A 23,069-nucleotide genomic window follows, 5' to 3' on the forward strand; every position below is an offset into this window, starting at 1 on the left:
AACCTGCACAACTCTTCTCTCCCTTTAACTCTCTGCTGTCCCCTCCTCCCCCCCTCCGTGTGCTTCAGTCACTGCTCAAGCTATTGCCGAGCACTTTAAAAATAAAATTGACACCATCCGAAGTGACATTGCACAACTAAATCCCCATAACCATTCCCCTCCCTCCCTACATGCCCCCCAGTCTCTTCTTGGCTCCTTCTCCCCTGTGACTGAAGTCTCAAAACTGTCGGCTCCCTCTCACCTTACTACCTGCCCGCTTGATCCCATTCCTACCAAACTTCTACGTAATGCCAACCCCTGTCTTATCAAAGCCTTAACTCATCTATTCAATCTCTCGCTCTCTACTGGAATCTTTCCCTCCCAACTGAAACATGCACTGGTAACCCCTATTCTGAAAAAACCCTCCCTAGATCCGTCCAATCCTACTAACCTCCGACCTATCTCTCTGCTCCCATTCATCTCCAAACTGCTTGAGCGCCTAGTATACACCCGACTGACGCTATTCCTCTCTGACAATAACCTCCTGGATCCCCTACAATCTGGTTTTAGACAACAACACTCCACAGAAACTGCTCTAACCCGACTAACAAATGACCTCCTTTCGGCTAAAGCCAAAAAACACTACTCGCTACTAATACTTCTCGATCTCTCTGCTGCTTTTGACACTGTGGATCCCCCTCTTCTCCTCCAGACTCTCCGCTCTCTTGGCCTTCGTGACACTGCCTTATCCTGGTTTTCATCTTATCTCTCAGATCGATCCTTCAGTGTCTCTTACAATGGGGAATCATCTTCTCCCCTGCCTCTTTCTGTCGGGGTTCCCCAAGGCTCTGCCCTGGGCCCCTTACTATTTTCTCTCTATACCTCCTCACTTGGCAAACTAATCAGTTCTTTTGGCTTTCAGTACCACCTCTATGCTGACGATACTCAGATCTATCTTTCCTCTCCTGATCTCAACCCAGAGCTTCTAACTGGCGTCTCTCCCTGCCTGGCCGCTATCTCCACTTGGATGTCCCAACGTTACCTGAAATTAAACCTCTCTAAAACTGAACTGGTTCTCTTTCCCCCATCCAACGCCCACATTGTTCCCGAGGTATCTATAACTGTTAACAATTCTACCATCACCCCATCTTCCCAGGCCCGGTGCCTTGGGGTTATCCTTGATTCTGCCCTGTCCTTCACCCCTCATATCCAATCACTTATCAAATCATGTCACTTTCACCTAAGAAATATCTCCAAAATCCAATCATTTATCACCCAAGATGCTGCCAAAATTCTTATTCACTCTCTTATAATATCCCGCCTGGACTACTGTAACTCCCTATTAATTGGCCTTCCCCTCCAAAGACTGTCCCCTCTCCAGTCCATAATGAATACTGCTGCCAGGCTCATACACCTCTCCAACCGCTCCTCCCCTGCCATGCCACTCTGCCAATCCCTGCACTGGCTTCCCCTACCATCCAGGATAAAATTCAAGCTATTGACCCTCACATTTAAAGCAGCCCATAACTCTGCCCCACCCTACATCTCTGAACTCATCTCTAGGTACCATCCAACCCGCTTGTTACCCCCCTACTGACCTGCTCCCCAACTCCTCTCTCATTCCCTCCTCACACGCTCGCATTCAAGACTTTGCAAGGGCTGCCCCCCTTCTCTGGAATTCACTCCCACAAACTGTCAGACTTTATCCCAATCTCTCTGCCTTCAAGAGATCTCTAAAAACACATTTATTTAGAGAGGCTTACCCTAATCTAGTTTAGCAATACCCTGTGCCCCTCCTCTCACAACTCTGGTCATGCCCATTCCCACACCTTGTGTCTCAACCCTTTCTCCTTGTAGAGTGTAAGCTCTTTTGGGCAGGGCTCCCTTCCCCCCCTGTATCGGTTACTGATTGCTTTATATGTTACTCCTTGTAGAGTGTAAGCTCTTTTGGGCAGGGCTCCCTTCCCCTCCTGTATCGGTTATTGATTGCTTTATATGTTACTCCTTGTAGAGTGTAAGCTCTTTTGGGCAGGGCTCCCTTCCCCTCTTGTATCGGTTATTGATTGCTTTATATGTTACTCCTTGTAGAGTGTAAGCTCTTTTGGGCAGGGCCCTCTTCTCCTCTTGTATCGGTTACTGATTGCTTTATATGTTACTCCTTGTAGAGTGTAAGCTCTTTTGGGCAGGGCTCCCTTCCCCTCTTGTATCGGTTATTGATTGCTTTATATATTACTCCTTGTAGAGTGTAAGCTCTTTTGGGCAGGGCTCTCTTCCCCTCTTGTATCGGTTATTGATTGCTTTATATGTTACTCCTTGTAGAGTGTAAGCTCTTTTGGGCAGGGCTCTCTTCCCCTCCTGTATCGGTTATTGATTGCTTTATATGTTACTCCTTGTAGAGTGTAAGCTCTTTTGGGCAGGGCTCTCTTCCCCTCTTGTATCGGTTACTGATTGCTTTATATGTTACTCCTTGTAGAGTGTAAGCTCTTTTGGGCAGGGCTCCTTCCCCTCTTGTATCGGTTACTGATTGCTTTATATGTTACTCCTTGTAGAGTGTAAGCTCTTTTGGGCAGGGCTCCCTTCCCCTCTTGTATCGGTTATTGATTGCTTTATATGTTACTCCTTGTAGAATGTAAGCTCTTTTGGGCAGGGCTCTCTTCCCCTCCTGTATCGGTTATTGATTGCTTTATATGTTACTCCTTGTAGAGTGTAAGCTCTTTTGGGCAGGGCTCTCTTCCCCTCCTGTATCGGTTATTGATTGCTTTATATGTTACTCCTTGTAGAGTGTAAGCTCTTTTGGGCAGGGCTCTCTTCCCCTCCTGTATCGGTTATTGATTGCTTTATATGTTACTCCTTGTAGAATGTAAGCTCTTTTGGGCAGGGCTCCCTTCCCCTCCTGTATCGGTTACTGATTGCTTTATATGTTACTCCTTGTAGAGTGTAAGCTCTTTTGGGCAGGGCTCTCTTCCCCTCCTGTATCGGTTATTGATTGCTTTATATGTTACTCCTTGTAGAGTGTAAGCTCTTTTGGGCAGGGCTCTCTTCCCCTCCTGTATCGGTTATTGATTGCTTTATATGTTACTCCTTGTAGAGTGTAAGCTCTTTTGGGCAGGGCTCTCTTCACCTCCTGTATCGGTTACTGATTGCTTTATATGTTACTCTGTATGTCCAATGTATGAAACCCACTTATTGTACAGCGCTGCGGGATATGTTGGCGCTTTATAAATAAATGTTAATGTAATAATGTAATGTAATGTAATACGCAATCTAGGAGTAAGAATTAGGATTGTGGGTGGGGTTTGGGCATCATGGGCCCAACTGGGGTGAATCAGGGGCGTGGCCTTTTTTCCTAGATATCGGCATGCCTCTCTGCCCAGGGGGCCAGCTGATCAATAGGTTAATAATTAGCACCCCTTGGGGGTAGTCTGGGGCCCTGATGGCAGCACTGGGCAGGGGACAGGGCACTACTTGGGGGGGGGGGCAAGGAACCAGTGCGCTAGTAATTGGGGCCCTCTCAGAAGGAAAGCCCTACTGACAATCAAATGGGGCCCAATCATTCCTTATTGCACTCCTGGGGGCTGTAGTTCAGGCTTTGGGGGCTCAGTAGAACAAGGACCCACACATTTCCCAGCAGCCCTGTCTGGTTTAAGTGCCAGGATTCCCCCCCCCCCCCCCACGAACGTTTCTTTTGTTGTTGTTTTTTTTTTATTAAAATAAACAACAATCTGCTCCAATAATGAGCAGCGTATTTGCCCCGAGCGCATTTCCAGTTTGTCTGGTTCCAGCAGGAACACGTGGGATCCAACCCCCAGCAGAGGTATTTGGAGCCTCCAGCCGTCCTCCGGGGCATTTCCAAGTGCGTTTGTGCTTATGTTGTCATTGTGGCCATTACAGGACCCCCCCCCCCCGGCACAGTCAGAGCTGGGGGGGTATAAGTATGGGGGGGGGGTAGGTAGAATGGGCCAATGATGTAATAATAAGAATGATAGAAGTCCCTAATAATAATAAAAGCTACAGTCTAAATGGTAACAATGGAGACTTATACAAGGCTGAACCTGCAGCCAGTCAGAAGCCCCCGATCCTCTGTATTGGCCCCGGTGTCGTGGCTCCGCCCCTAGAGAGACTTATTACACCTCTCTATTCCCCTATACAGGATTTGAGGGGCATAATGGGACTAAAGGGCACAATGGAACTTTCTGTATTTTCCTAGAAGGCATTAGGGCCCCATGGCGAGCTGTTTACCCCCTGGTGAATCCGGCCCTACTGGATGACAGATACAGGCGAGTTCATGGCGCTGATCCGGTTCTGCCGGTTTAAGTCGGTTCTATAACTCCCTGAGTATCCCCTTTCCTTCCTGTTCGCCCAGTACAGATTTCCCCGCTGTCACTCGTCTTTCATTGTCCCTTTGTGCAAAACTGCCGTCACCGGATTCCTGGGACCAAGACACCGTTACCCGGTGGGGCCGACACCAAGTGGGCCAGTCAGCGCCTCGGCACGTTAATGGGCACCATTGTTCTGTTCTAATTTTCACTTTGTTTAGCACCAACACAAGTGTCTCACACTCATTGTGCCGTAACGGCTCATTCTCAGGTGCCGGTAAGGGGTGCGGCACTTTGACACCAGTTGGCCACGCCTGCCCCAGTTCATGCACAATCATTGTGTATTTTATTCACCAAATGGGCACCAAACCATTTTGGTTCATACGTATTGGCCAATCGGATCTCTAGAGACCCCCGTAACCTTTGCTTGTGCCTCGGGTCAGGCATTGAAGGTAAAGTCCTTTTTTTGAGACCCAGACTGTGGCCCACAACCTATTTGGACCCACTACCCAACCCAACCCGCCTCTGGCCTATCCGCAACCCACTGATCACTATTAAACAGAAAGTGCTGTTGCTGCAATCTGCAAGTGACATCATCAGAAGTGGGCGGGGATAGAAAAAACCCACATCGGAACATCCTACCCACAACCCATAGGGGTTTTTTTTTGTAAGTAACTGAAGGGGCACCAGGCAAGGGAGGCCACTCGCCCACAACTATTTACATAAGGGCCGCCCATGGTACCTGTGCCGATTACAGGCGGCTAGAAGGATGTACAGGAAACAAATGCACCCACATGGGCTACGTAATAAGCAGAATCAGAGGGTCCTGCCCACGTGAGCTTACAGTCTAAAGGGAACAATTGATGCATTTGTTTGCTGGAAGAACAATGTATCTGATCAGCCTTCTGTCTTTGAAGGTTTGGATAGGGCAAGGGGAGCGTCTGATTGTGGCTGGGATGTCAGTGCCAGGGGGGGGCAATTACAGGGGCAGTATCTCATAGATACACCTGAAGCCCAGCTTGAAGGTCAGTTAGGGGTTCAAGGCAGTTTGGGGGAAGGACTGGGTGAGGGTGCCAGGCTGTAACTGTGGGGCCCGTGGGTACAAGGCAGTTTGGGGGAAGGACTGGGTGAGGGTTCCAGGCTGTAACTGTGTGGCCCTTGGGTACAAGGCAGTTTGGGGGAAGGACTGGGTGAGGGTGCCAGGCTGTAACTGTGGGGCCCGTGGGTACAAGGCAGTTTGGGGGAAGGACCGGGTGAGGGTGCCAGGCTGTAACTGTGGGGCCCGTGGGTACAAGGCAGTTTGGGGGAAGGACTGGGTGAGGGTGCCAGGCTGTAACTGTGGGGCCCGTGGGTACAAGGCAGTTTGGGGGAAGGACTGGGTGAGGGTGCCAGCTGTAACTGTGGGGCCCGTGGGTACAAGGCAGTTTGGGGGAAGGACTGGGTGAGGGTGCCAGGCTGTAACTGTGGGGCCCGTGGGTACAAGGCAGTTTGGGGGAAGGACTGGGTGAGGGTGCCAGGCTGTAACTGTGGGGCCCGTGGGTACAAGGCAGTTTGGGGGAAGGACTGGGTGAGGGTGCCAGGCTGTAAACTGTGGGGCCCGTAGGTACAAGGCAGTTTGGGGGAAGGACTGGGTGAGGGTGCCAGGCTGTAACTGTGGGGCCCGTGGGTACAAGGCAGTTTGGGGGAAGGACTGGGTGAGGGTGCCAGGCTGTAACTGTGGGGCCCGTGGGTACAAGGCAGTTTGGGGGAAGGACTGGGTGAGGGTGCCAGGCTGTAACTGTGGGGCCCGTGGGTACAGGCAGTTTGGGGGAAGGACTGGGTGAGGGTGCCAGGCTGTAACTGTGGGGCCCGTGGGTACAAGGCAGTTTGGGAGAAGGACTGGGTGAGGGTGGCCAGGCTGTAACTGTGGGGCCCGTAGGTACAAGGCAGTTTGGGGGAAGGACTGGGTGAGGGTGCCAGGCTGTAACTGTGGGGCCCGTGGGTACAAGGCAGTTTGGGGGAAGGACTGGGTGAGGGTGCCAGGCTGTAACTGTGGGGCCCGTGGGTACAAGGCAGTTTGGGGGAAGGACTGGGTGAGGGTGCCAGGCTGTAACTGTGGGGCCCGTGGGTTCAAGGCAGTTTGAGAAATGTTTGTTTTTGGGATTTTCTTTCCTGGTTACTTTATCAGCTGTAGATTTGGGGTATTTATGTTGTTATCATAAAGGTGAAAGTTAAAAACAACAACTTTTTTGAATACACAACATATTTCTTGGTCTTTATTTTGGGGAATTTAAAGTATTTGGATTTCCAGCTTATAGGGTAGAACCCTTCCTGGTTTACTGTTCACATGTTTATTCTCTTATATCCCCTATACTCCCCTGTCTGTAACTCAAACCAATAGCTGGTTGCTAGGGTCAGTAGAACCTTAGCAACCACATAACAGTTCATATTTCTCTGACCCTAGCAACCAGACAGGGTTTTGAGTGACAGACAGTTAAATAGTTAAAACAAATAGAGAATGATTATCAATTGCAACTTTATAATTAAAATGAGTTTAATACTCCCAATGTCTGACTTGGATGCCTTTAGGAACCAATCTGACCTTTGCTTTTGTTTTCTGACTTGTAGGTGACCGCTTAAATCTAATTGCTGATTGGTTGCTATGGGTAACCATCGCTGATGATGTTTGTCTCCAATGTTAATAAATACACCCCCCTAATGTCTACACTCTTGGGGTTCCTTACTTGGTGTTGGAGTAAATGGAGTAAAATGGCAGTTGCACCAATTTTTTCCACTTTATACCCTGATGTGCACTTTAACCCTGAGCTTTTATAAAAGAGTAAAAAAAGTATCAGAAAAAATACCTCCTTCCACCTGCAGATGGCGCTGTGTAGCTCCATGATTTGTTACTCACTAGTACTCACTAATATTATACAGTTACTGTGTGTATAGGATATGGGGGTTACACTGTGCCTATATATTATACAGTTACTGTGTGTATAGGATATGGGGGTTACACCGTGCCTATATATTATACAGTTACTGTGTGTATAGGATATGGGGGTTACACTGTGCCTATATATTATACAGTTACTGTGTGTATACGGATTGGGGGTTACACTGTGCCTATATATTATACAGTTACTGTGTGTAATAGATATGGGGGTTACACTGTTGCCTATATATTATACAGTTACTGTGTGTATAGGATAATGGGGGTTACACTGTGCCTATATATTATACAGTTACTGTGTGTATAGGATATGGGGGGTTACACTGTGCCTATATATTATACAGTTACTGTGTGTATAGGATATGGGGGTTACACGGTGCCTATATATTATACAGTTACTGTGTGTATAGGATATGGGGGGTTACACTGTGCCTATATATTATATCAGTTACTGTGTGTATAGGATATGGGGTTACACCCTATATATTATACGTTCTGTGTGTATAGGATATGGGGGTTACACCGTGCTATAATTATTAATAACAGTTACTTGTGTGTATAGGATATGGGGGTTACACCTATATATTACAGTTACTGGTGTGTATAGGATATGGGGGTTACACTGTGCCTATATATTATACAGTTACTGTGTGTATAGGATATGGGGTTACACTGTGCCTAATAATTATACAGTTACTGTGTGTATAGGATATTGGGGGTTACACTGTGCCTATATATTATACAGTTACTGTGTGTATAGGATATGGGGGTTACTCTGTGTATATGGGGGTTACACAGTGTATATGGGGGTTACACGGTGTATATGGGGGTTACACTGTGTATATGGGGGTTACACGGTGTATATGGGGGTTACACTGTGTATATGGGGGTTACACTGTGTATATGGGGGTTACACTGTGTATATGGGGGTTACACTGTGTATATGGGGGTTACACGGTGTATATGGGGGTTACACTGTGTATATGGGGGTTACACGGTGTATATGGGGGTTAGTATAACACAGAATATACATTGCTGCCTGTTATTCCCTGGCTCAGCAGAGGGCGAGGGATGAGTATGAGCTCAGCAGGACACACAGCGGGGCCAGTGAATAGGCCAATGGAAGGGTCGAGCAGGGCTGTGCTGAGTCAGGGAGAGCTCTGGGCCGGCTAAATGTTACACTTCCCTGATGCCACAGCAGCTTTGGGCATGGTGGGGCCTCCTCAGTCCCAGAAAGAAGTTGTACCATAGCCAGCGGGTCCTGCCCTCAGATGCAGTGCGGTGTCAGACTCTGTGAGGATCTCAGGTACCTGTCCCCTCTCTGTCCCCTCTCTGTCCCCTCTCTGTCCCCCCTCTGTCCCCTCTCTGTCCCCTCTCTGTCCCCACCCTCTGTCCCCCTCTCTGTCCCTCTCTGTCCCCCCTCTATCCCCTCTCTGCCCCCCTCTCTGTCCCGCTCTCTGTCCCCCTCTCTGTCCCCTCTCTGTCCCCCCTCTCTGTCCCCCCCTCTCTGTCCCCTCTCTGTCCCCTCCCTCTGTCCCCTCTCTGTCCCCTCTCACTGGGGCAGGGGCTGATGGGAATTGGATAGTGACCTTAGATTGTAAGCTCACTGGGGCAGGGACTGATGGGAATGGGATAGGGTCCTTAGATTGTAAGCTCACTGGGGCAGGGACTGATGGGAATGGGATAGGGACCTTAGATTGTAAGCTCACTGGGTCAGGGACTGATGGGAATGGGATAGGGACCTTAGATTGTAAGCTCACTGGGGCAGGGACTGATGGGAATGGGATACGGGACCTTAGATTGTAAGCTCACTGGGGCAGGGGCTGATGGGAATGGGATAGGGACCTTAGATTGTAAGCTCACTGGGCAGGGACTGATGGGAATGGGATAGGGACCTTAGATTGTAATCTCACTGGGGCAGGGACTGATGGGAATGTGATAGGAACCTTAGACTGTAAGCTCACTGGGTCAGGGACTGATGGGAATGGGATAGGGACTTAGATTGTAAGCTCAACTGGGGCAGGGACTGATGGGAATGGGATAGGGACCTTAGATTGTAAGCTCACTGGGGCAGGGGCTGATGGGAATGGGATAGGGACCTTAGATTGTTAGCTCACTGGGGCAGGGACTGATGGGAATGGGATAGGGACCTTAGATTGTAATCTCACTGGGGCAGGGGCTGATGGGAATGTGATAGAGACCTTAGATTGTAAGCTCACTGGGGCAGGGGCTGATGGGAATGTGATAGGGACCTTAGATTGTAAGCTCACTGGGGCAGGGACTGATGGGAATGGGATAGGGACCTTAGATTGTAATCTCACTGGGGCAGGGACTGATGGGAATGGGATAGGGACCTTAGATTGTAATCTCACTGGGGCAGGGGCTGATGGGAATGTGATAGAGACCTTAGATTGTAAGCTCACTGGGGCAGGGACTGATGGGAATGTGATAGGGACCTTAGATTGTAAGCTCACTGGGGCAGGGACTGATGGGAATGTGATAGGGACCTTAGATTGTAAGCTCACTGGGGCAGGGACTGATGGGAATGGGATAGGGACCTTAGATTGTAAGCTCACTGGGGCAGGGACTGATGGGAATGGGATAGGGACCTTAGATTGTAATCTCACTGGGGCAGGGACTGATGGGAATGGGATAGGGACCTTAGATTGTAAGCTCACTGGGGCAGGGGCTGATGGGAATGTGATAGGGACCTTAGATTGTAAGCTCACTGGGGCAGGGGCTGATGGGAATGGGATGTTGGCGCTGTATAAATAAAGGATGATAATAATGTATGTTGGTTTCTCAGTGCAGACACTGGGTATATATTCAGTATATATATATATATATACATGTGAGACAATGAGCAGTGATGCAGAAAGAATAGGATGAAAATAAAGTAAAATTGGGTTGAATTTTGCTCCTGTTTCATGATGTTTATACTTGTTTAGTTGCAATTTCGGTTATATAATATATTAATCTTATTGTTATTCTATATTTGCGTATTATATACAAAGTATTACCCAGTGAGTGCAGCTCATTGATAGAACTAACAGTAATGGAATTCCCCTCGGGGTTCTAATATACAGTATTGTGTTACAGCTCAGCTGTGCAAATGTTTATCCATTCGTTCTTATAGCAAAATATTGTTCATTCAAGTCCCTTTTTTTCATGTTTCATGTTTATAAACTTATAGGTCCCTAAATCCTTTATATGGGCACAGAAGCCCTCAGTGACTGCTAATATCCTTATCATTTACAGTAGGGGGTACATTATCCCTTATAATACATGAGTGATACTCAGAGTTCCCTGTATAACTCAGCCTGCAGCCTTGTGCCTTTATATGGGGGGCACAGAACCCCTCAGTGACTGCTAATATCCTTATCATTTACAGTAGGGGGTACATTATCCCTTATAATACATGAGTGATACTCAGAGTTCCCTGTATAACTCAGCCTGCAGCCTTGTGCCTTTATATGGGGGGCACAGAACCCCTCAGTGACTGCTAATATCCTTATCATTTACAGTAGGGGGTACATTATCCCTTATAATACATGAGTGATACTCAGAGTTCCCTGTATAACTCAGCCTGCAGCCTTGTGCCTTTATATGGGCACAGAACCCCTCAGTGACTGCTAATATCCTTATCATTTACAGCAGGGGGTACAGTTAGATTTTGCCCAACTCTGTGATGAATTGGTGTTTGTACATCTGACCCACATACCCTGATTCTGGCTTCCCCTGACATTGGCCATTTCTACACCTTAACCCTCTCTCCATTAGATTGCAAGCTCTTTGGTTATTGGTAGGGATGCACCAAATACTCAATTTTGGGATCTGCAAATGAGGCCATGAAGGGGTTAAAGAGAACCGCACACGTAGCGCACAGTGAAAAATGTTCAACTTCTGTGTTTATGTGATGAAAAAGCCGTAATTCTGGATTTTCTGCATCCCTAGTTATTGGTTCTTTTTATTTGTTTTCTTGTATGGTTGATGTACATCTATTCATTGTGCAGCGTTACTGAATATGTTGGCACTTTATAAATATGTGTTATTATTAATAATAATAATAATAACCATAATAACTTTATATTTGGGATCCTTTATATTCATTGTTTCTCTAGGTTTTTATTGGTAGATCACATAACTAACATCACAAATAGGAGTGGGGCTAGGGGTCACCCTACTCTGCTGCCAATTATTATTATTATTAACATTTATTTGGAAAGAAACCCCAAATAGGGATTCAGGAGTCAGAACTGCCAACAGCTGCTGCTGTGGATTGTCCGATCTGTATCTATGGGCATCATCTGGGGCATTTGCAGTCAGGGCAGGGAGTATCTGCCACCTGTACCCACATATTCCAAAGGGACATCTTGGCATGGGTAACGAGTGAGCAGGGTCGGATTGAGGGGTACAGGGCCCATTGGAGCTGCCACTGCAGGCCCCCCCCCAAGTCAGATGCCAACGTTGTATAATGCCGACACTCAGTAAAGCAGTGGACTCCGCCCCTTGCTGAGGTCTGATTCTTACTTTCGATTTGTGCCCCAATTATCGACTTTTATAGACTTTATTTATAATGTATTCCGATTCAGGGCAGGGTCATATGACTCGTCAAAGCTTGGACATGTGACTGGACGGACTTCAGTTCAGGGCACAATCATGTGATTAATGAGGGTCGGTCTCAGTTCATTAGATGATCATGTGACTAGAGAGGATTGGCTGCAGTTGAAAGGGTGATCATGTGATGATCAAGCCCCATTAGCTCTGGGCAAGGCTCCTGTGGCTACAGAGGGCATAGTGCCATTATTTTCAGGCCACGAAGCTCAGGATCATGGTTGTTGCCATGGTGACCGGGAGTGAAACACACAGGGATTGGGTGCGTCCGGCAGCGAATTAAACCCACGTCTTGTTTATAAACAATTACTTATGCAAATGAGCTGATCCGGGAAAGTACCCACAGGGATTATGGGATATAATGTGTACAATGAGGGAACTCCCTGCTGATTGGCAGACAATTCCTTCAGCCCCAACGTTCCTGGTCTGGGCCTATAGGAAGGGGCCGTGTAAAACTGATTGGCACGGGATATTGTAGGGAACATGTAAGGGGGAGGGGCCTGGGGATAAGGGCACTGGCGAATGGGACGGCAGGAAATGTCATCATTTATACCGATACAGGGTAAAAATAACTGGGACTTCTTTTCTTCTATATAAATATTCATTTATACAGGTACAGGATAGGAATAACCGGGACTTCTTTTCCTCTATATAAATATAATTCATTTATACAGGTACAGGATAGGAATAACCGGGACTTCTTTTCCTCTATATAAATATAATCCATTTATACAGGTACAGGATAGGAATAACCGGGACTTCTTTTCCTCTATATCAATATAATTCATTTATACAGGTACAGGATAGGAATAACCGGGACTTCTTTTCCTCTATATAAATATAATCCATTTATACAGGTACAGGATAGGAATAACGGGACTTCTTTTCTTCTATATCAATATAATTCCTTTTATACAGGTACAGGATAGGAATAACTGGACTTCTTTTCTCTCTATATAAATATAATTAATTTATACAGGTACAGGATAGGAATAACCGGGACTTCTTTCTTCTATATAAATATAATCATTTATACAGGTACAGGATAGGAATAACCGGGACTTTTCTTCTATATAAAAATAATTCATTTATACAGGTACAGGATAGGAATAACTGGGACTTCTTTTCTTCTATATAAATATAATTCATTTATACAGGTACAGGATAGGAATAACTGGGACTTCTTTTCTTCTATATAAATATAATTCATTTATACAGGTACAGGATAGGAATAACCGGAACTTCTTTTCTTCTATAGAAATATAATTCATTTATACAGGTACAGGATAGGAATAACTGGGACTTCTTTTCTTCTATATCAATATAATTCATTTATACAGGTACAGGATAGGAATAACTGGAACTTCTTTTCTTCTATATCAATATAATTCATTTATACAGGTACAGGATAGGAATAACTGGGACTTCTTTTCTTCTATATCAATATAATTCATTTATACAGGTACAGGATAGGAATAACTGGGACTTCTTTTCTTCTATATCAATATAATTCATTTATACAGGTACAGGATAGGAATAACTGGGACTTCTTTTCCTCTATATAAATATAATTCATTTATACAGGTACAGGATAGGAATAACCGGAACTTCTTTTCTTCTATAGAAATATAATTCATTTATACAGGTACAGGATAGGAATAACCGGGACTTCTTTTCTTCTATATCAATATAATTCATTTATACAGGTACAGGATAGGAATAACCGGGACTTCTTTTCTTCTATATAAATATAATTCATTTATACAGGTACAGGATAGGAATAACCGGGACTTCTTTTCTTCTATATAAATATAATTCATTTATACAGGTACAGGATAGGAATAACCGGGACTTCTTTTCTTCTATATAAATATAATTCATTTATACAGGTACAGGATAGGAATAACCGGACTTCTTTTCTTTCTATATAAATATAATTCATTTATACAGGTACAGGATAGGAATAACCGAGGACTTCTTTTCTTCTATATAAATATAATTCATTTATACAGGTACAGGATAGGAATAACCGGGACTTCTTTTCTTCTATATAAATATAATTCATTTATACAGGTACAGGATAGGAATAACCGGGACTTCTTTTCTTCTATATAAATATAATTCATTTATACAGGTACAGGATAGGAATAACCGGGACTTCTTTTCTTCTATAGAATATAATTCATTTATACAGGTACAGGATAGGAATAACTGGGACTTCTTTTCTTCTATATAAATATAATTCATTTATACAGGTACAGGATAGGAATAACCGGAACTTCTTTTCTTCTATAGAAATATAATTCATTTATACAGGTACAGGATAGGAATAACTGGGACTTCTTTTCTTCTATATCAATATAATTCATTTATACAGGTACAGGATAGGAATAACTGGAACTTCTTTTCTTCTATATCAATATAATTCATTTATACAGGTACAGGATAGGAATAACCGGGACTTCTTTTCTTCTATATCAATATAATTCATTTATACAGGTACAGGATAGGAATAACTGCGAACTTCTTTTCTCTATATCAATATAATTCATTTATACAGGTTACAGGATAGGAATAACGGAACTTCTTTTCTTCTATATCAATATAATTCATTTATACAGGTACAGGATAGGAATAACTGGGACTTCTTTTCTCTATATCAATATAATTCATTTATACAGGTACAGGATAGGATAACCGGGACTTCTTTTCTTCTATATCAATATAATTCATTTATACAGGTACAGGATAGGAATAACCGGGACTTCTTTTCTTCTATATAAATATAATCCATTTATACAGGTACAGGATAGGAATAACCGGAACTTCTTTTCTTCTATATAAATATAATTCATTTATACAGGTACAGGATAGGAATAACCGGGACTTCTTTTCCTTATATATATTCATTTATACAGGTACAGGATAGGAATAACTGGGACTTCTTTTCTTTATATAAATATAATTCATTTATACAGGTACAGGATAGGAATAACCGGGACTTCTTTTCCTATATATAATATAATTCATTTATACAGGTACAGGATAGGAATAACCGGGACTTCTTTTCTTATATAAATATAATTCATTTATACAGGTACAGGATAGGAATAACTGGACTTCTTTTTTCTATATAAATATAATTCATTTATACAGGTACAGGATAGGAATAACCGGAACTTCTTTTCTTCTATAGAAATATAATTCATTTATACAGGTACAGGATAGGAATAACCGGGACTTCTTTCTTCTATATAAATATAATTCATTTATACAGGTACAGGATAGGAATAACCGGGACTTCTTTTCCTCTATATAAATATAATTCATTTATACAGGTACAGGATAGGAATAACCGGGACTTCTTTTCCTCTATAGAATAACCGGGACTTCTTTTCTTCTATAGAAATATAATTCATTTATACAGGTACAGGATAGGAATAACCGGGACTTCTTTTCCTATATATAAATATAATTCATTTATACAGGTACAGGATAGGAATAACTGGGACTTCTTTTCCTCTATATAAATATAATTCATTTATACAGGTACAGGATAGGAATTTACTGGGTCCGGTTTAGGACAATGTACAAATTTGTGCAAATCTCAGGAAATTTCCCTCTTTGTGTGTTTTTGTCTCTATTTTTAGCCCTGGAGCTAATAATAGTTGTAACCAGTTGTTTTGCCCCTTCCACCCCAATGTGTGGCTATTTATAGAACTGCCCTTTGCTTGGGCGGAGGAACGTGAAACATTTGTTTTCCCCCAGGGGAGATTTAATCTGTCCATCACTTATTCAGAATTTGCAGAAAATACAAAGAAACCGACCCAAATATTCTCTGAGCCGAGGTCACTAGGGTTGATGTTTATTTAAAGAAACAGCGCATGTGTATACAGTATATATATAGATATATCTACAGAGAGAGGGGCAGTACAACCTCACAATAAACTCGTATCTGAATGGTTCCAATTAAGATAATTTAAAGAAATTAACCCTTTTGTAAACATTACGCAGCCAAGAATATGGGTGGTGACTCCTCCCCTGCTTTATATTTAAAGGACAAGTAACACCTCTTTAAACAAGTACAATTACCCCACACTGGCACAAGAGGGGTTCTTGCTTCAGAAGCGTCACTATGATTTATTTATAGTAAAGAAGCTGCTGTGTGACCACGGGGGCAGTTATGAAAGCTGAAATAGGGCAATAGGGCAAAAGATTAGGCAGCAGAGGTAGGTGAGGGCAGAGTCCCCGGAACTATAGGATTAAAACTTCTCATTTAACATAGAGCGTCTGTTGTTTATAGGAAATATCATTCTAAGTAACAATCTGTTCCTGGACTGCTAAAATTGGCTGGCTTCTGCTACATTGTTTCAGGAGTCAGAACCAGAATGGCGGGGAATGTACTGCTGGGTGGAGGACCCATGTAAACATGAAGATAATAATAATTTGAGGGCATTACTGGTCCTTGACATACCAATAGGAAACAAACATGAATGTTAGTGATAGGCCAGAAGCCTCTGCTATTATTACCCAGGGGCCTTTGGGAGAGTTATTGTATTGCCATGGGTCTGGCCTGGACACAAGAGGGGACATGGTAGCCAGGGTCGGACTAGGCCGGCGTTCCCCTTCCCGACCGCTCCTCCCTTGACGCGTCAAATTTACGCGCTCGGGGGAGGACGAGAGTGGGGGGCCCTGCGAGGGGGGTCAGTGGGGCCCCTTCGAGGGGGGGTTAGGGGACGCGCTTGGCTGGGGCACCTGCAGGGCCCCTGGGACGGGAGCCCCGGTGGGCCCTTCACCCCCCAGTCCGACCCTGATGGTACCAAACCCTAAAGGTCTCTGTATTATATTTGGTGCTGGGTAAAAACCCAGACCCGATACCTGCTGGGAGCTTCCCCAGGCCAGTCTCACTCCCTCGACATGCTGGGGGGGGGGTTAGGTGGGTCGTGGGGGTCCCTATGGGGGGGTGTGGAGACCACAGCTGGGGCCCCTGTACCCCCCAGTCCCACCCTAGGAGGTTATGTAATAGAAGACACCAATCAGCAGGAAGTATTTACTGGTCACCTGTTAAAAGCGAATGATCTTATTGGTTGCTATGGGTTACTGCTCCTGGGCAAACTTAGTGCCTTTTATTACATATGGAAAAAAACAAAGGGGTTCATGTTATTTCCCTCTTCTCCCCTCACAGCACGAAGAAGAAGAAGACAGAGGACCCAGAGAAGCCCCCCCAAGCGAGTGACAATGTGCGGATTGTTACCCCGGCTTTCCAGTACAAGATGAATTATGGGAAAGTTGGCCGATGCATCATAATCAACAACAAGAACTTCGACGACATCACAGGTACTTCATTGTGCCCTCGTGGCATGGAAGCGAGCCCGCTCCGCCGGCGCCGGCCAAAGTCAACACAATTGTCACAATTACGGGCAGAAGTCACAATGCCGGGCTCACAGTGTCTGTGTAATGAGCAATAAGGATCCCGTAAATGGGACAAGAAAAATATTTAGCAAATATCTCGACATTAACCGCCCCCCCAACCCTTGGCCCTAGAGCGAGTGCCCTGTGATCAGTCACATGTGTGGCCTCATTGGCGCTAATTCTTCTTTCTTCATTTTTGGGCCTGCGCCAGAAGCAACAAACATTTAGCAATAGCACCGCCTCCTTTCCAGAACTCCCATTCCCCCATGTACTAAGCAGGTCTGAACTGTCTTAAGGGAAATGAGACAACTGGCCCATTTGTAAGGTATTACTGGTACGGCCCAAATACTTCTTCTTGGGTTCCATCAACCAGGGCAGGCTTGGGGCATGATCCAACTAGGAAAGGCTTCATAAGAGAGTTAATGTGGAGTAGACCACCTAAGATATGTAAGTGGGGGGGGGGGTTCTAGTCTGAGATAAGACTGAGCCTGGGGTTTGGGGTCAAGGCTTAGATTGGAAGGGGGTCATTATGATCTAGACCAGTGCTGTCCAACTGGCGGCCCCCCTCTGTGTGGCCCCCCACCTGTCTGGCTGCTTTGATGGCTTACCTTTGTGTAAGCTTTAAATGGTATCAGTACTGAGAGTAACTGCCCCCCCTGCATGGTTCTCACCTCAGATTCAGTCTGTAATCCCTCTGTATTGTTTAAATATGTAATCCCCTGTGTTTTTCACACCTTTTACTTTCTGCATTGTTCCCCCCTGCAGTGTTCCCACCTCAGGCTCAGGCTGTAATCACCCCCATTGTTCACTTCTTCACACCTCAGACATTGTATGTACTGCCTGGACTATGCTGCCTGTGTATATGGCACACACAGACAGCATAGGGGAGGCAAAGTATGGCACATAGGCAGTATAGGGCAGGGAAGGTATGGAACACACAGTCAGCATAGGGCAGGTAGAGTATGGCACACACAGGCAGCATAGGGCAGGTAGAGTAACAAACTCCCAGAACACACCCCTGCCAGGTTCACCTCTCACAGGCAGCATAGGGCAGGTAGAGTATGGCACACATAGGCAGCATAAGGGAAGCAGAGTGCTGCCTGTGTGTGCCATACTCTGCCTGTCCTATGCTGCCTGTGAGAGGTGAACCTGGCAGGGGTGTGTTCTGGGAGTTTGTTAGTAGTTGGAAACAGCCATTAAATGGTCCCTAAGGTGTGTAGTTATGTATAACTCTTTCATATATGAATGACGGTTGATATCCCTGCAGTGAGGACCAAGCATTTGGGTTTTGCTGCACTACCACCATTGTGATAAAATGGGTGTGGTTTGAAGTGGGTGTGGTTCAAAAAGGGGGAGTGGCCAAAACTGGCTTCCATTAGCGGCCCTCCACCATGTATGCTAGAGAAATTCAGGCCCTCGGCACCGCAGAAGTTTGACAGCACTGATCTAGACCAATAGGCAATGTGTTATTAATATGACTATAAGGTGACTGTTGAATCATTTTGTGTTGGTCTCACCTGGTCTTGGAAGCAAGTCTGCCCATTCTTATAGCCCAACACCAAAAAAGACCAAGTGCAACAGTCTACATGGCCAAGACAAGGCCAGTTGGACTCTGAGCCCATGTATCAGTACTGATACCTCTATATAGAGTGATTCTCCCCTTATTGAGGCACAGGAAGAGCTTTAATGACTAGACTTGGGGGAAAGGCTTGTGGGAAAGCACAAACAGGGGTCCCCCAAGATGGACCCTATATCTATAAAGCAATGGTTTCATGTTGCTCTCACAGGTATGAGCCCTCGCAATGGCACCGATATTGATGCCAGAGATCTTCTCCGCTGTTTCAAAGGCCTCGGCTTTGACGTTACTGTGTTCAACAACAAGAGCTGCACGGAGATGGAGACCCTCCTACGTAGCGGTGAGTTGTGCAACCCAAGGGGTCTAACACTTGCCCCCAACCTCCCTTATCCACCCCCACCCCTTGCTCCGCTGTCTTGAGTATAAGACCTTTAAAAAGGGGGGCAACATTTTAGTACCTGCTAGGTACCCCACCCACCTCCCATATAATGAAATCAGCCTTATTTACCCTTTAATCCAGTGGCTGAGCAAGACCATAAGGACAGCGCCTGCTTTGCCTGCATCTTCCTGAGCCATGGGGAGGAGGGGCTGATCTATGGCACCGACGGGGCAATGCCCATTAAAGTACTGACGACTCTCTTCCGTGGGGACAAGTGCAGATCCCTTGTGGGGAAACCCAAACTGTTTTTCATTCAGGTAAGTACATTTTCTACTTATGGGTTTGTAATGCATTGTAAGCAGCAGTCCTGCCCTGCTTTATGGCTGAGATTCTAGCTATCTGTATAACAGAGCATTCTGTCACAGTGGCACAGATCCTATCTGCCCCCCCCCCCATTGTAAGCAGCAGTCCTGCCCTGCTTTATGGCTGAGATTCTAGCTATCTGTATAACAGAGCATTCTGTCACAGTGGCACAGATCCTATCTGATCCCCCCCATTGTAAGCAGCAGTCCTGCCCTGCTTTATGGCTGAGATTCTAGCTATCTGTATAACAGAGCATTCTGTCACAGTGGCACAGATCCTATCCCCCCCATTGTAAGCAGCAGTCCTGCCCTGCTTTATGGCTGAGATTCTAGCTATCTGTATAACAGAGCATTCTGTCACAGTGGCACAGATCCTATCTGATCCCCCCCATTGTAAGCAGCAGTCCTGCCCTGCTTTATGGCTGAGATTCTAGCTATCTGTATAACAGAGCATTCTGTCACAGTGGCACAGATCCTATCTGATCCCCCCATTGTAAGCAGCAGTCCTGCCCTGCTTTATGGCTGAGATTCTAGCTATCTGTATAACAGAGCATTCTGTCACAGTGGCACAGATCCTATCTGATCCCCCCATTGTAAGCAGCAGTCCTGCCCTGCTTTATGGCTGAGATTCTAGCTATCTGTATAACAGAGCATTCTGTCACAGTGGCACAGATCCTATCTGATCCCCCCCATTGTAAGCAGCAGTCCTGCCCTGCTTTATGGCTGAGATTCTAGCTATCTGTATAACAGAGCATTCTGTCACAGTGGCACAGATCCTATCTGATCCCCCCATTGTAAGCAGCAGTCCTGCCCTGCTTTATGGCTGAGATTCTAGCTGTCTGTATAACAGACTTCTCCCAATTAGGCCTGCAGAGGGTGTGAATTTGATGATGGGCTGGAAACAGACGCTGGGCCGTCTAATGATTCCTTGGAGACGGATGCCAATCCCAGGCACAAGATACCAGTGGAGGCAGATTTTCTCTATGCATATTCTACTGTGCCAGGTAAGGCTGGTTATTCTATGGGCAAAGCCGAGGAGGCTTAATGGAATATTATACTGATTATGTATGGGTAAAAACCAAATGGAAGGTGTAATATGGTTTTTCTCATGGATATGTCTTAGTCTGGAGGTGCAAAATGGTTAAATGATTCCCTTTTCTCTGTAATAATAAAACAGTACCTGTACTTGATCCCAACTAAGATATAATTACCCCTTATTGGGGGCAGAACAGCCCTATTGGGTTTATTTAATGGTTAAATGATTCCCTTTTCTCTGTAATAATAAAACAGTACCTGTACTTGATCCCAACTAAGATATAATTACCCCTTATTGGGGCAGAACAGCCCTATTGGGTTTATTTAATGGTTAAATGATTCCCTTTTCTCTGTAATAATAAAACAGTACCTGTAGTTGATCCCAACTAAGATATAATTACCCCTTATTGGGGCAGAACAGCCCTATTGGGTTTATTTAATGGTTAAATGATTCCCTTTTCTCTGTAATAATAAAACAGTACCTGTACTTGATCCCAACTAAGATATAATTACCCCTTATTGGGGCAGAACAGCCCTATTGGGTTTATTTAATGGTTAAATGATTCCCTTTTCTCTGTAATAATAAAACAGTACCTGTACTTGATCCCAACTAAGATATAATTACCCCTTATTGGGGCAGAACAGCCCTATTGGGTTTATTTAATGGTTAAATGATTCCCTTTTCTCTGTAATAATAAAACAGTACCTGTACTTGATCCCAACTAAGATATAATTAAATATTATTGGATACAAAACAATCCTGTTGGGTTTAATTAACTATTTATTGATTTTTTAGTAGACTTAAGGTATGGAGATCCAAATTATCCAGAATACCCTGGATCCCGAGCATTCTGGATAATGGGTCCTATACCTGTATTGTATATTGGTGCCATGTTGGTGCCCATAGAAATCCCCTGGATCTTCTCTAGAAGTTTCTGTTCCACTGACACCTATTCGTATCTCCAGGCTACTACTCCTGGCGGAACCCGGGCCGGGGCTCTTGGTTCGTCCAAGCTCTTTGCAACGTCCTTAACGAACACGGGAAAGAACTGGAAGTCATGCAGATCCTGACCCGGGTCAATTACCTGGTGGCCACGCAGTTTGAATCCTATTGCGACGACCCCCAGTTCAACAAGAAGAAGCAGATCCCTTGCGTGGTGTCCATGCTGACCAAGGAACTTTATTTCAAACCGTGTTAACCGGCCATTCCGGGTCGGCTCTATACAGGATATTCAGGGAATTCCGGGGCGAAAAATAAAGGTTTACGTAAAACTGGGAACGGCCATGGTTGCCCCCCGACAGCCTTGGATATTTTATGCTTAGAAAGTGATGGGGTGCCTTTGAGGGTGTGTTAATAATCAGTGAATTGGTATTTTGGGCAGATTCCGGGCACGGAACAGTGCGTCGCTCTCCCTATTGGCAACGGGAAGGAGGAGGAAATTAAACCAAAGTGCAATTACACACAAACCTATTGTCTATGTCTATGGGCCCCAGTTCTCATTACGGCAACAGAACAAGGAGCTGATATTCCTGACAAAGGCGACACTGTATCTAGCATTGTGGCCCCGACCCAGGCGTCGGCACAAAGCGGCACTGTGCTCCGGACTCCAACGCCGAACGCTGGTAAATTCGAATCAAATTAGGAAACAAAGAGGAATTTAATACAAACGATCACGGGGTTTCCGTATCCAAACAGGATGTTATTCATTATACGTTTCTATATTATCTTTTCTAATGTTTTGCAGTCATCGCCGTATAAAATCGTTTCATTTCTGACTCAACGTGTCGAGGTTTTTATCTCTTTGAAATGCACGGGAACCAATGGATGTTGGTGGTTCAGGAGGTTCAGGAGGCAAAATCCGTAGGGGGCGCCGCTCCCACTGGGGCATCATGGGTATTGTGCTGCTCTATGGGGCTGAACGTGTTCAAGTGCAAGAATAATGAAGCTGGCAGACTATATGGGGGGCAGTGGATTACAGGTATGGGATCCCTGTACCTGTACTAAGATATAATTACCCCTTATTGGGGGCAGAACAGCCCTATTGGGTTTATTTAATGGTTAAATGATTCCCTTTTCTCTGTAATAATAAAACAGTACCTGTACTTGATCCCAACTAAGATATAATTACCCCTTATTGGGGGCAGAACAGCCCTATTGGGTTTATTTAATGGTTAAATGATTCCCTTTTCTCTGTAATAATAAAACAGTACCTGTACTTGATCCCAACTAAGATATAATTACCCCTTATTGGGGGCAGAACAGCCCTATTGGGTTTATTTAATGGTTAAATGATTCCCTTTCTCTGTAATAATAAAACAGTACCTGTACTTGATCCCAACTAAGATATAATTACCCCTTATTGGGGCAGAACAGCCCTATTGGGTTTATTTAATGGTTAAATGATTCCCTTTTCTCTGTAATAATAAAACAGTACCTGTACTTGATCCCAACTAAGATATAATT

The 23,069-nt window shown here is 44.9% G+C and overlaps 1 protein-coding gene across 3 annotated transcripts in view; it reads left to right on the forward strand.

The window, feature by feature from the left end:
- Positions 1-22,381, forward strand: part of casp7 (caspase 7) — a 46,776-nt gene extending 24,395 nt beyond the window's left edge. For 2 of the 3 annotated variants that reach the window (XM_031905081.1, NM_001016299.2), the window contains exons 3-7: positions 17,027-17,178; positions 19,041-19,169; positions 19,350-19,525; positions 20,436-20,574; positions 21,572-22,381. In XM_031905081.1, the coding sequence (XP_031760941.1) occupies positions 17,027-17,178; positions 19,041-19,169; positions 19,350-19,525; positions 20,436-20,574; positions 21,572-21,804 (829 nt within the window). In that variant the 3' untranslated portion in view covers positions 21,805-22,381. Of the gene's footprint in view, positions 1-8,412; positions 8,534-17,026; positions 17,179-19,040; positions 19,170-19,349; positions 19,526-20,435; positions 20,575-21,571 lie in introns of those variants that run through there. The other variant, XM_031905082.1, reaches the window with a different exon arrangement.
- Positions 22,382-23,069: the final 688 nt, after the last annotated feature.

The sequence above is a fragment of the Xenopus tropicalis genome, chromosome 7, assembly GCF_000004195.4.
Source record: "Xenopus tropicalis strain Nigerian chromosome 7, UCB_Xtro_10.0, whole genome shotgun sequence".
In the NCBI taxonomy this organism is placed as follows: Eukaryota; Metazoa; Chordata; class Amphibia; order Anura; family Pipidae; genus Xenopus; species Xenopus tropicalis.